The sequence below is a fragment of the Elephas maximus genome, chromosome 9 (assembly GCF_024166365.1).
Source record: "Elephas maximus indicus isolate mEleMax1 chromosome 9, mEleMax1 primary haplotype, whole genome shotgun sequence".
NCBI lineage: Eukaryota > Metazoa > Chordata > Mammalia > Proboscidea > Elephantidae > Elephas > Elephas maximus.
The window spans coordinates 70,428,047-70,442,352 of record NC_064827.1 but is presented as its reverse complement, the minus strand read 5'-3'; the positions used below and the strand labels follow the sequence as shown (position 1 = coordinate 70,442,352).

The 14,306-nt window shown below is 41.3% G+C and overlaps 1 protein-coding gene across 3 annotated transcripts in view; it reads left to right on the top strand.

Annotated features, from left to right (window-relative positions):
* The window catches only part of CDK5RAP2 (CDK5 regulatory subunit associated protein 2), a 228,257-nt gene that overhangs the window by 43,446 nt on the left and 170,505 nt on the right, over positions 1-14,306 (top strand). For all 3 annotated transcript variants that reach the window (XM_049897012.1, XM_049897010.1, XM_049897011.1), the window contains 4 exons: positions 2,890-3,044; positions 11,002-11,164; positions 12,324-12,377; positions 13,240-13,359. In XM_049897012.1, the coding sequence (XP_049752969.1) occupies positions 2,890-3,044; positions 11,002-11,164; positions 12,324-12,377; positions 13,240-13,359 (492 nt within the window). The remainder of the gene's footprint in view (positions 1-2,889; positions 3,045-11,001; positions 11,165-12,323; positions 12,378-13,239; positions 13,360-14,306) is intronic.

Sequence of the window (14,306 nt, the reverse complement as noted above, 5' to 3'; positions counted from 1 at the left end):
TCTCTTTCGGGTTATTATCAGTTATGTGTTTTCTGTACTTGTGTAGGGAATCAGGATGTTTCCTAGCTAAAAAATCTTGTCTCCTAGATGTTAAAAAGTTTTCCTCTATTTTAAGCTGAGCCCATACTAATTACAGGTAGTCCCTGACTTTCGAAGGGGTTCTGTTTCAATGACCCTGTCGTAAATTTGTTCTGACATAAGTCAAATACCTCATTTTTTTCCCTTAGTTTTCATTATTATTGCCTTATATTATCAGAATCTTTATAAACCCAGTCTTTGTCTTTGGGAGTTAGAAAACATTACATGTAAACTTAAACTGTATTTTAATGCGTACATATATACATGCATAAAAAAAAGACTCAAATCATAGAAATTTACTCCAACAATGAAGAAGAGTTGGACGATGTTGGCATTTTGTCATTTGCAGTAATAACGCCACTTGAGGAAGGTTCTGAATCATCTGGATTATCTCTGGGAATGCAGACGGCATTTCTAGTCAGAAAATCAGTGAGAGTTGTCTGTATGGTTCTTTTCTTTTTTTTCTTGGTATTTTCAGGGCAACATCTCACTGCTTCCTGAATCTGCCATTTGACTTTAGCAAAGCGATCAGCGTTTGTGTCCCTGTTTTCAAGCAACCAAAGCCCCTGATTTGGTTTAGAAAATGAAATCTATATGGCAGTGTTTTGAACAGTAAATCATAAAACTGAACATTTTTAGTGAACATCTGAGACTGTTAACATTAGCAAATTATGTGCCGCAACAGTGTACGTAGCACATATTACTAACGATAGAATGTACCAAAAAAAAAAGAATGGACAGTCGTAAGTGCAGTTCGTTGTAACTCAAATATGTTTTAAGTTAGGGACTACTTGTTCTTAATTCTTGACCTTTGAAGTCTTCTATTTCGTCTCAGTTTCTCTACCTGAAACTATAACTCTTCTTACAGATATATGGAGAAATGGCATCAAAAAAATTTGTGGATGATGAGTGATATTTGTGCTGTATTTTTTATTCATGATACTCTTATATCTACCCTGTGGGGAGGAGGGTGTGTGTGCGTAAATATTAAGTCCAAAATGCAGCTGAGGAAACTAGGCTAGAGAGGGTAGGAGGAACTTAGTTTAGGTCCTAAGTAGTAGAGCTAGAGCCAGAACAAGCTTTTTCTGAGCTCTAATTTTGAATTTCAGTTAAAATGTAATTGTGAGGCTTTTAAGAGAACTAATCTATTGGCCCATCATCTTATTTTTCCCACTAAGTGCTTCCCAGTGTTTTGAGGGTACCAGCGTGACAGTAGTGGATTTGAATCCCTGCTCTGTCAATTATCAGCGTTGTCATCTTGGATATGGCATTTACCTACCTGGAGCCTCTGTTTTTATCTGTAAAATAAGGATAATGGTACCTGCTTTGCAGTAGTAATTGTAATAACGATAGCAGTAGCTAACAATTTATCGAGGACTTACCATGTGCTAGGCACCCTTCTAAGCTCCTTATGTACATTGACTTAGTTAATTCCTCTAGTAAACCTGTATGGTAAATACTTTTATCATCATCATAATTTTTTTTTTTTTTAAATAACATATGAAACAGGCGCGGAGTGGCTAAGTCACTTGCTCAAGGTCACATAGGCAGTAAATGCCAGGTAGTCTGGCTGAGGAGTCTGCATTCTTAACCGCTATATGATCTCTCAGTAGATTACTTTTTAGGGTTAGGCGAGGATCAAATAAATAGAGCTACTCGTTCAGAGCCTGGCATTTATTAGGCACCCAGTAAATGGCAGGTTTTGTTGTTTGTTTTCTCAGAATCTTGGGAGATGATTTTCCCAGCTCTCACTGAGATTGACAGGCAAGTCTCTTGTGGAAGACAGTGGTGGAGGAGGCACTGTGAAGGGAATGGAAATGGTAGGGAGGAGGAGACACATTTATTGTGCTTTCTGTTATACAGCCTGGTGGTGCAGTGGTTAAGAGCTACGGCTGCTAACCAAAAGGTCGGCAGTTCGAATCTACCAGGCGCTCCTTGAAAACTCTATGGAGCAGTTCTACTCTGTCCTGTAAGGTCACTATGAGTCAGAATTGACTTGTTGGCAACGGGTTTGGTGTTTTTTGGTATTATGCAGCAGGCATTTGACAGAGTCATACAGCAGCTGTTTGATGGAATGGTGGTTATCCTTGTTTTATAGATGGTGAAGCTGGGCTCAGAGGTTAAGTGACTTACCTAATATCACACAGCAAATAAATGGGTTTCGAACCCACTTCACTTTGACTTTTATTCTTGTGACATAATCAGAGGCAGTTGGCATGAGTAGTTAGAGAGTCATGTGCACTCCCAGGTCACTTCCATGAGCACCAGGGCCTTTCCCCCAGCACAGACACTGCCTGCATTTCCTGTTGGCGTCTCTAAGCTCTCGGGAAGAATATACAGTTTTTTTTTTGCCACCTAAATCACCTTGGAGGTATAGAAAATGTACTTTAGAATTGTGTAGTCATTATCTTAAAAAAATAGTGAGGGGGGTAGCGTGTTGTGGGATGAATTTGTATGGAAATTGTGGCGACTTTTTGGAATTTATGTATGTTTAGGTTTCAAGAGGTGTATTTCTCCTTGTTCTCACTGAAGCTGTAAATATTGATCTGATTTTTCAAAACCAGAAATACAGTTCTTGTAGAGTTGAGTCTTTTCCATTGGAAATGCCTATTACTCTTCAGGATACAAGAGGGAAAAATGACTGGCAAATGTATTTATTACCGATTCTCTCCATGTACATATAGTACAATTCAGAGAGGGGAAATGTGCTGGAGAAAAAGTCATAAATATTTATATTTTAATCCAATTTCTTTTCAAAATGTTCCCAATTGTATTGAAAAATTGCATCAAATGCATTTAATTTAACTCTAGGATGTGAAAGCCGCCCAAGCAGAACTGGAAAAGGCCTTTACAGGGACGGAAAAAGAGAAGGCTCTTCGGCTAAGCTTGGAAAGCAAGCTTTCAGAGATGAAGAAGATGCATGAGGGTGACTTGAAGATGGCTCTGGTCCTGGAGGAAAAAGACAGGTCTGACTCTTCTTCCTGTGATACTCTGACATCTCATTTATCTGGTAGCATGAGGAAAGAATTGTTCCCTTTCCTTCCCTCCTCTCCTCATTCCCCACAGGGCTTGAGTGACTTACTGGAACATGTCCAACACAGTGAGATAGAAAACTAGGATTAAATTAGAGTGGGAAGAAAAGGGGTAGGATAGTGACCACAAGGACAGAGAAAGTTAGTAGATAGAAATTCATGCTGAAAAGTTCTACCCAGATACTAAATTTAGAATGCAGTTTTGCTATAAGCTTCCTGGTAGCCATAGGAAAAAAGGAAAAACATTGTTGGTGGACACAAGATTTACATTGCTCCCAAGCTTAAGTGAACCAATAACTCAGGATAAGCCCAGTTTTCCTTGGCACTATCAGAAATTATTCTTTGGATCATCATTAAAAGAACAGTGAATGACTACATTCCCACAATAAACACTAGTGAATTTTATGTGCCCTGTTTTTCATATCTTTTTAATTTAATTTTGTTGTTGTTATTGAGAATATACACAGCAAAACATACACCAGTTCATCTTTTTTTTACATGTACAATTCAGTGACATTGACTACATTCTTCGAGTTGTGCAACCATTCTCACCCTCCTTTTGTGAGTTGTTCCTCCCCTGTTAACATAAACTCACTGCCCCCTAAGGTTCCTGTCTAATCTTCCGAGTTATTGTTGTCACTTTGATCCCATCTAGATAGTTCTGCAAAGAGCATAATGCTTAAGGCAGACTTCTTTACTAGTAAAGCTACACTATTGTTTGGTTTTAAGATGATTTCAGGGTTTATTTTCAGTGTAAGTTTTAAAGATTTTCTCTGGTCAGTAGTTTCAGGCCCCCATGGCTCCAGAAAATCTGGATTCCATGAGAATTTGAAATTCTGTTCTACATTCCCTTTTGATCAGGATTCTTCTATAGAATCTTTGATCAAAAAGTTCAGTAATGTTAGCTGGGGACCATTCAGTTCTTCTGGTCTTGCGGCAAAGGAAACAGTTGTTCATGGGGGAAATTTAGTCACGCCTTCTATATATTCCTCCTATTCCTGCATCTCCTTCTTCCTATGTTGCTCCAGACAAATAGAGACCAATTGTCCTGCCTTGGATGGCTGCTTGCAAGCTTTTAAGACCCCAGGTACTATGCAGCAAACTAGGAGGTTGAACAGAAGCACAAATACGCTGTTAGGCCAATTAACTGGGATGTCTCATGAAACCGTGACCCTAAACGCCCAAACCAAGAAACCAAATCCCATTAGGCTTTTGTTTGTACATAAGTAGCCTTGGCAGCTATTCCTTTTTTTTGTTGTTGTTGTTGTAAATATATCTATTGCACAGCTTTTGCCAGTTCAACTTCTTACAGGTGTACAACTTATTGGCAGCAATTAGAATAATCAGCTGTGCAACCCTACCCTTAATCAGTGCGATTTTTCTGTCACTGTTAACCCTTCTTTCCTCCTCCTCCACCTCTCCTTGGTAACCACTAATAAACTTCGGTCTCTATACATTTGCCTTTTCTTTTTTTTTTTTCGCTACTGACTCAGTGTAATGTCTTCAAGCTCCATCCATACTGTAGCATGTATCAAGACTTCATTTCTCTTTCTGGCTGAGTAGTATTCCACTGTATGTATGTACCACATTTTGCTTATCCATTCACCTGTCGATAGGCATTTAAGTTGTTTCCCCTTTTGGCTGTTGTGAATAGTGCTGCAGTTAACATTGATGTTTAAGTCTCTGAGTTTCGGCTTTCCAGTCTTTGGGTATATACCTAGGAGTAGAATTGCTGGATCATATGGCAGTTCTGTTTTAGTTTTTTGAGGAACTGCCGCACTCTTTTCCACAATGGCTGTACCATTTTGTATTCCCACCAGCAATGGATAAGGGTTCCAATTTTCCACTTCCTTGCCAACACTTGTTATTTTCTGTCTTTTTTTTTTTTCTCTTAGCCATCCTAGTGAGAGTGAAATTGTATCTCTTTGTGGTTTTGATTTGCATCTCTTTGATGGCTAATGAGGTTGAGCATATTTTCAAGTGTTTAGTGGCCATTTGAATGTTGTCTTTGGTGAAGTGTCTATTCAAGGCCTTTGCCCATTTGATAATTGGGTTATTTATCTTTTTGTTGTTAAGTTGTCAAAGTTTTATATTTATTTTGGTTATTAGATTCGTATCAGATATATGGTTTCCGAAGATATTCTTCTAGTCAGTAGCTTGTATTTTCACTTTTTCGGTGAAAGTCTTTTGATGAACAAAAGTTTTTAATTTTTATGAGGCCCCATTTATTTATTTTGTGTTTGGCTGTTTGTCCTTTTGTTATTATATTAGATAATCCATTGTTGGAAGCTAGGCCGGACAGCATTGCCCTTGCATTTTCTTCTAAGAATTTTATGGTTTACATTTAGGTCCTTAATCCATTTTGGTTGTCATATCTTTTAATGCAGGCTCAGGGCCCAGATTTGTACAGTGCAAGGGACCAAAACAATGTGGACCACGTATAGAGTTCTTTGATGGTCCAGGAATAAAGTATGTGTCATTTCGCCCAGAGAAATGGGTGGACTATATATGGACATTATGTCTTACAACCAAACTTTGGATAAAAACTGGTCAGAAGATGAGGTTTTATTCTTTGCCATGAACCTTACATTTTGATGCTCTTGTTTTGCTTTGACAGTCACTTAGTGAAAGATTGAGTTAACTAAAAAAATACCAAAAAACCAAACCTTTTGCCGTCGAGTCGATTCCGACTCATAGTGACCCTATAGGACAAAGTAAAACTACCCCATAGAGTTTGTAAGGAAAAAGCAAAACCTCAGGCTAACTAGTGACCTATCCACTGAAGAGCCAAAATTATTTGGATTTAATAAAAAGTGTTCAAAAGCAAATGACCTACTTTCTGCTTCCTTAAATAGAGGATTCTGACTGTGGCTACTTTTTCTTGGTGGCTTAGTACCCATGTGTTGACAGGCCCACCATGTTGTTCAGGTTTTCTGTCTAATTATCCTCGCTCCCCACATACTGTTCCCTTTACTTCTTTCTTGCTCCCACCTTTTGAGCTTTGAATCTGCTGCTTATGTTTATTTATGGGTTGGGATATAAGAGCAAACCTTTTAGCATTATCTGTAAGAGAAGAATAAATAGACTGAGGGGTAGTCCATAGTCTCCTTTTATTTAAGCGCTCTAGCTTTGACGTTTAGAGGGGCTAGCATTTATTTGGTGCTGTCATCTTTTTGCAGCTTTCATCTGGGGAATTGAATTTTGGGATTAATAATCTCAGGATTTGTGAGGACACTGAGTTTTCTATGAGGTGTAGGACCTGAGCAGAGTGAGTGAGTGAGTGTCAATTTGGTTTAGGACTCAGGGAGGCAGATTACCCATTTGAGACCTTGTGTTTTTCTTTTAATTTTTATTGTGCTTTAAGTGAAAGTGTACAAATCAAGTCAGTCTCTCATACAAAAATTTATATGCACGTTGCTGTATACTCCTAGTTGCTCTCCCCCTGATGAGACAGTGCACTCCTTCTCTCCACCCTGTATTTCTATGTCCATTCAGCCAGCTTCTGACCCCTCTGCCTTCTCATCTTCCCTCCAGACAGGAGCTGCCCACATAGGAGACCCTGTGTTTTTCTTGACCTCCTCCCTGGAGGTGTGCCCTTTTGGTACCCTCCTTCCCCTGCCAGTAGAAGCCTTTTTTCTGGCACCATCTGTGGAGTCTTTGGGACCACTGGACTGTGAGACATGAGTTTGGAGCCCTTCTCCACAGGAGGCATTTCCGTTTTCCCCTTTATCTCTCCTAGCTGATTGGCAATGGAGCCCTTAGAAGACTTCTGGGCTTATCTTTTGTGGGAGTAAGAAAATGTGACCTGGGGGAATTACAGTTCCCCAGCAGGTAAACTGGGATAGGGAGCCCAGGGAGTAGAATGTATGGGGCAGCCACCAAAGAAAAAAAGACAGTTCCTGGGGCCTGTTAAGGAGAAGAAAGGAGAGATCTGAGGGGGGCTTGAGAAGAGTCTCTGAGACAGGTTCTGTGAGGATCCTGACAGACATTCACCAGGTAATTCATTGGTTCTTTTGGATCATTATATCCTTTATTTAACAAATATTTACTGAGTATCTTCTACTCATAGTGGTGATTAGAATAGGTGTGATACAGACCAGATCTCTTTCCTCAGAAACGTCATTGCCTAAATTTAAGCTTATCATCTAGCTAGGTAGAAGGGGTGGAGGGTGGAACAGAGTGATAAGGGCTAGATGGGGTAATTGCTGGGTTAAGATATGTATCTAATTCATACAAGAGACTAAATGGGCAGCTTCTTTCTGGAGGCAAGAAGAGAAGCTAGCTGGTTGAATGGACATGGGGGTAGAAAGGAGGAATGTGTAGTCACATTATAGGGATAGCAACTAGGGTCATATAACAATGTGTGTATAAATTTTTGTATGAGAAACTAACTTGAGCCATATACTTTCACCTAAAGCACAATTGAAAAAAAAAAAGGAGTATATTAAAAAAAAATCTATTTCAATTTAGGAGGATTAGGGAAGGCTTTCTAGAGGAAGTGCTAGAATGAGGAGGAATTACTTGGACAAAAAAAGGGAAAAAAGGGTGCTGCAGGCACCGGAATCCATATGTGTGAAAGTCCAGAGGCAAGAGGGAGCGCAGCTTGATCAAGGAACTGAAAGAAGTACTGGATGGTTGGAGTTGTGTGTTCTGGAAGAGAGGTGGGAAGAGATGAGGAGAGGGAAGCTGGGGCAGATCATGTCAGGCTTGTTGAAGGGTTTGGGTATATAAAAAGCCAATGAAGAGTTAATGAGGAGGGAGGAGATGACAGGACCAGATTTAAATTTCCAAAGATCTCTCTGGCTGCCCTATTGAGAAGAGATTGGTGGTGGAGTTGGATAAGGAGATTGGTTATGAGGCTGTTGCAGAAATCTAGAGATGATGGTGGCCATCATTCCAAAATGATGGAGTTAGGAGTGGAAAAGAACAGGCAGAGAGAGAAAGAGAGAGAGAATATTAGATGGTAGAATTGACTTACTGGGATTGAAGGACCTGTTGGGTGATTGGATTTGGGAGATGAGGGAGAAGGCTGTGTGACACCACCTCACCCAAGTCTTGGGCATAAACACCTGGGGAATGGTAGTACAGTTTGCTGAGTTTGGGGGAAAAAAGGGAGAAGGGGAGATGTTTTTGGGAGGAGGGCGTAAGGTGATATTTTCAGTTTCAATATATTAGGTTTGAGGGATCTTTGGACACCTGAGAGTATAGTCTAGGAGGTGATTGGGTATGTGGATTAAGGCTTGAATTAAAACATGTATAGATTCTTTTATTAACCAACTACTGAGTGTTGCTTTGTGTTGGGTGTGTTGGGAGTGCTGAGGTGAACACTGTCCTGCTCACATGGTGTTCCCAATGGGGATAAATAATGCCTTGCGATTGGTGCTGTACTAGAGGAAGTTCAGAGCTCTATGCTGTGACAAAAGAAAAGGAGCGGTCAGCTTTGCTTAGGTGTGGGCTTTCAAGGACTTCAGGAGGGAATGGGAAGCCATGTCAAGCAGAGAGAACAGCACATGCAAAGGTATGGAACCTGGCACATTTCAAGGTAATCACAAAGGAAAGTGGTCCCTATTACCATATGCCACAGAATCTTGGCCTCTCGTCTTTTTGGAAGAGGAACTTTGGGAAGGGTAATGTTTATTAGGTACTTAACTGAGGTCCAGGTGCTGGAGTCTCCATGGAAGTAAGTGGTCCAGCCAGGTCCTTGCTAAAGCCTGTATGTTCCTGGGGTTTCCCATGGCCTAGGTCTGGCCCTACCTGGATAGGCACAGAAACCTGTAAATGCATCTGTCTGTCAGGGGTAGATGTACCCTGGTCATATTCCCAGAGACTGATGCAGCAGCTAGATGCCAACTCCAGATGCTTGCTGAGGGTACAACTCTCTTTGTGGTAGAACTCCCCTGGGACTGGGATCAGTGTGTTGCCTCCCTGAAGGCAGGCCTGCCCGGGACGCTACATCGCGGTTAAGGTTAGTTGCTAAGCACTGAGCTGGAACAGGGGTCCTTGGTTATGCCCTGGTGAGATGGAACCAGATCCGCCACACAGATTGATCCATTGTTGGGCAGGGTAGAATGTTGAGCTCTTGGTGCCCAGGGCTCCACTTGGATGGGTACTGCCAGTGTTTTTTTGGGTTCCCACCACCCTTTTCAAAGGTACATGCTTTAGCTACTTTATCCTTCAGCCTGGCCTTTGAGCTGGTCTTTAAGGCAGTCAAAAGTGAGGAGCTCTCAAGCCAATATGGCCAACAGGTAAGTTTTATTTGGCCCACGTAGTGTTTTTAAACTTTTAAATTAGTTGCCAATATTTAAAGAAAAAAAATCTAAATTCATGTAAAAGTCTAGATTTTTAGCTTCTTTTGAAAACCTGGAAGATGTGACAGCACGGGGCCATTGTCTTGCTGGATGAAGGCTGGCTGCTCCCTTGGATGGGCCAGGTGCTCCAGCATGGCCCCAGTCTCCACCTGGCCCACTTCACCCTTGTTTCCAAGTTTTAAGGGGGATTTCACTGGTGCCGCCTGGTACCTTCTATACCCAAGGCATTGCTGGGTGCTTTATCTACTTTTACCTCACTCCTCACCTTTGTTCAGGGAGCTAGTACCTGTCAGCTTTACATGTGCCTTTCTCTCTGCTTGACAAAGCTTCCTCATCTCCACCCTCAGGACTCCTCTGATAAACCTTCCTTGTACCACACCCAAGCAAAGCTGATCACTGTCAGATTTCCAAGCCTTTGCTCTTTTTATCAAACCAAGTTGCTTTCTAGGCTTGGCTACAGAAAGGCTCTTCTGAGGGTCCTCTGATAAAATGCTAATTGCCAAATATTAAAACAAGTAATAATTTAAACAGGCGAATCATATGGTATGTGAACTATTACCTCAATAAAGCTGTTTAAAAACAATCAAATAATCATGCTTGATAAAACTTCATGTTAAGAAAGAAAAAAAACCAGTAATAATTATAACAACTGTCGGTTACTGAGTTCTGCTGTATGCCAGGAGCTGTGTAGAGCTGTGTTAATAGCTGATCTCTGGATAACACAAGCAAGTTATTATTCCCATTTTATAGCTGAGGAAATGTAGACTCAGAGAGGTTAAAACAACTTGACATGGTCAAGGACAGTTGATACGGGGTGAAATGGTAACCCAGAGAAGGATGCGTTCAGCTCTACCTGATGACAGTACCAGGGGTGTGAGTTGGCCAAGCTTCCTTTATGATAAGCGATGCTTAGCTAACTGTGGCAGGACTAATAGTGTTTGTCTGGTGCAGGTGGGAGTAAGGTTGGGAAGGACATTCTAGGTAGAGGAAATAGTGTGGGCAGAGATCTAGAGGCATGAAACAGCTTGGCTCGTGGAGGGAGCTGGAAGTGAGGTTGGTCAGTGGTGATGGATAGGGTGATGGTTTCCCTTAACAGATGAGACTGAAGCTGTCAGCAGGGGCCTCTGATCTTCTAGGCTCTAAAATCTAGGGTTTTGAATGCTTTACTGAAGAGCTTAGACTTTATCTTGAAAGTCAGTATATTTTGTTTTTTCACATTCACTGGAACAGCTCTGTTCTATTGGTTGTATTTGTTTGGGCTTTGGGGTCCAGTTTCTTTTGGAAAAAGGATTTGTTCAGATGGTGGGGGCTGTTGAGTGCTTCTGAGCAGGGATGTGACTCAATCATACCATAGTCTGGCAGCTCAGAGATTGGCTCAGCAAACCAGGCTGCAGGCAGGGAGACTGGTTAATGTCACATGAATCCTGGCCCTTAATCTCCGACCTGCAGAATGTGATTCCGTTTATGTTCAGTCATTGGACATGTCTACTTTGAAGATGTCTGACCCCGTTTCCTCCCTCCTTCTGCTCCAGTGAGCTAAGAGAACAGCTTAGAATTAATATTTAAATTTTGTTCTTTTTTAGACTGATTGAGGAGTTGAAACTGTCTTTGAAGAGCAAAGAAGCTTTAATTCAGTGCCTTAAAGAGGAGATATCTCAGATGGCATCTCCTGATGAGAATGTGTCATCTGGAGAGCTCCGAGGACTTTCTGCTGCTCTGAGGGAAGAAAAGGAGCGAGAAACAGAGGTGAGGAAACGGGACATGGAGGGGGGACTTTAATTAGCAGACCATATTGCTCTCTGGGAAATGGAATACACCTTCATTCCCCATGGTTTACTCGCTGTCTGCTTCTAAATATTAGCTCCTTGTCAGCTGAGGAATAGCAGAAACTGCTTTTGTCAGGGGTCTGTTTTTTTTTTCCTCCCAGCCTTGTGTTTATATACAGGGTTGGTTGAAAGACAGTTTCATATCTGCTTGCCTCCGTTTGATCATTTGCTTATTTGTCTGGGGACTTTATTTTCATCCTTTGGGTTTTCTCAGGATAAAATCGTGGTACATGGTACATGTCCCTTTTACCTTCTTGGTCAGAGGCAGCTTAGGCCAACTTTGCTTTGAAACTTCAGAGGCAATGGGGGAAGACGACTAACTTGTATTGGGCCTGGTGGCACATGAAGGGGTTCAGCTCACCATCTCATTTAATCTTCCTGGTCATGTTGTAAGAGCTCACATTCCCCCTATGGAGTTTAGAAACAGGCTCAGAAGAGTTGTTATATTTTCTCAGGCTCCAAAAGGTGGGCTATTAGGAGCTGTCTCCAAAGCCTCTCTGGACTTATCCCACACTGAGTGGTCTCCATGGCAAACAATTTGGAGAGGGTGGGCAGGACTGGGAAACTCGGGTAGGCATTGGTTGAGACCTTCCATTCTGTTAGGCCAAGGGTGACTGCTGCATGTGGTACCTTCACAGTATGGGACATTCTGGATGTTCATGAGAAGCCTTGACTTCTTAATGGAACAGGGTCTTTGTTCCCACCACAGTGATGCATTCTTTAGCCTCACGAACTGGCTTTTGCCTGCAGTCAGCTGCTCCTTTAACCCTCTTTCCCACTTACTTACTGGGTGTTATTCTTTAGCAGGCCTTTTTCATTTTGTTTAGCAGCACCTTGGTCTTTGCTGTGTGGGGTTGGTGATCAGCCAATGACTTATCTTTACACTTCTCTCAAACTTTATACTTCTTTCAAATTGGGTGGGTCTTTGGGTGGGGCAGAGAAAAGGAGGGGACACTTCTGTTTTAATGAATTGCAAAGGAGTGGAGGAAAGTAAGTAAATGAGGTGCTCATTCTAATTGCTCAGGGAAAACTATTGGAGGGAGGGCTCCTTCTTGGCACCAATTAATGTCTTCTCTTAGGCTATACATATGGAATGTCAGAAGGAGAGAAGTTGCTTTGAAGAGAGAATCCAGGTATGTTGATACAATTTTTAAAAATTTGTTGAAGGTTTACCCACTGTTGCCTCTTGTTTTATCCTGAGTTCTGTAGATAATTTTGCGTGACGATAGATGTCATTTACTAAATACTCCTGTGTGTCAGTCAGGCTTTAGGCACTTTACAGAGGTTTTCTCAGACTTTGTAATAACTGTGAAGTAGACTTTCCCATTTTGCACATGTGGCACCTAAGGCTCAGAGCAATGAGATGACTTGACCAAGATCATATAGGTAGGAAGAGGTATAGCAAGGGTTCAGACTGGCCTGCCTGAACCCAGAGCCCATACTCCATGGTCCCCCAGTCACAGCAGTGGCATTTGTGTAGTGCCTGCCAGCCTAGGAGGTGCTTTTACATCCATTATCTTGTTTAATCCTCACAGTAGCCTGGGAAGGAGGCAGTGGTGATTATCTTTTGAAATGAACTCAGACCCTAAATGTATAGTTTAGTCTCTATCACACCAAATTCTCTACTAGCTTTTGTAGCATTAAGGGATGAAATTAATGATCTGTTATTTTCCCCAAATAACTTGGTATGGTTTCAAAGATTCTGGTATGATGGTATTCAAAATCCAGAAGGCATTGGAGTCCTTCCCATAGGAAGAGCTGTCATTGTCTTAACAGATCTGATCCCCATCCCTTCACCCAGTCCTATTGCCGTGAGCGGTAACACAGTCACTTGGAGCTGATGCCACTGCGTTCAGCTCTACTTGGAAACATTAATCACAGGCTGACAGGAATAAGATAGAATAACTGCATTTGAGTGTGCTCTTAAAGATATATTTACAGTGCATTTTGGTTGGAACGCATCAACTTAGTGAATCTTTCTCTAATCTAATTTAGGCACTTCAGGAGGACCTGGGAGAGAAGGAAAGAGAAATTGCTACAGAAAAGAAAAATAGTTTAAAGCGGGATAAAGCCATTCAGGGTCTAACAATGGCATTAAAATCAAAGGAAAAAGAGGTATGTCTGATGCATCTGAAATGAGATTTTTCTTTATTAGCTGCTGTGACTGGCCTGTCCTAGCCTGAATTTTTAGCTTTAGGTAAAAAGTTTATAAGAGAGGTGACATGAATATGGACAGTGAGGAAATGGTCCTTTAGTCAATTGGAAATTCTTTTGGCTTATCTAATCTAGTATCCAGGAGCCCTGTTGGTGTAGTGGTTAAGCACTTGACTGCTAACTGAAATTTTGGTGGTTCAAACCCACCAGCTGCTCTGTGGGAGAAAGATGTGAGAGTCTGCTTTTGTAAATATTATGGCCTTGGAAACCCTATGGGGCAGTTCTGCTCTGTCCTGTAGGGTTGCTATGAGTCGGAATTGACTCGATGGCAGTGAGTTTTGGGTTAATCCAGCATTGTCCAATAGAAATAGAATGTAAATTATATATGTGATTTTAAATTCTCTAATTTTTTAATAGCCACATTAAAAGAAGTAAAGAAACATGTGAAAATGATTTTGCTGATACATTTTATTTAACCTAATATATCCAGAATATTTTCATTTCTACATATAATAAATAAAACAAAATTATTAGTGAGTTATTTGGCATTCTTTTTTCCAACTGTTTATAGCATATCTCCGTTCAGTTTAGCCATATTTCAAATATGCAGTCACCACATGTGGTTAGTGGACAGTGCAGGTCCAGTCTTTCAAAAGACAACAGGTGATTGAGATAAAGGGCAAGGCCATGACTGTGAACCCATTAGATGGCTACCTAGGTTGTTGCCTTTGGGATCCAAGGTGGTGCCTGATGATTTTATGCTAGTTTTCTTCTCTTCAGTTAATACAGCAGTCTCTTGTGTCCCAATAACTGTGTTAGGCACAGATGAAAACCCAGCTCTCCTTACAGGTCTGGTGGGGAAGACGAAGAGTGATAGATGTTGTGACAGAGGGAAGTGCACGGGCTGT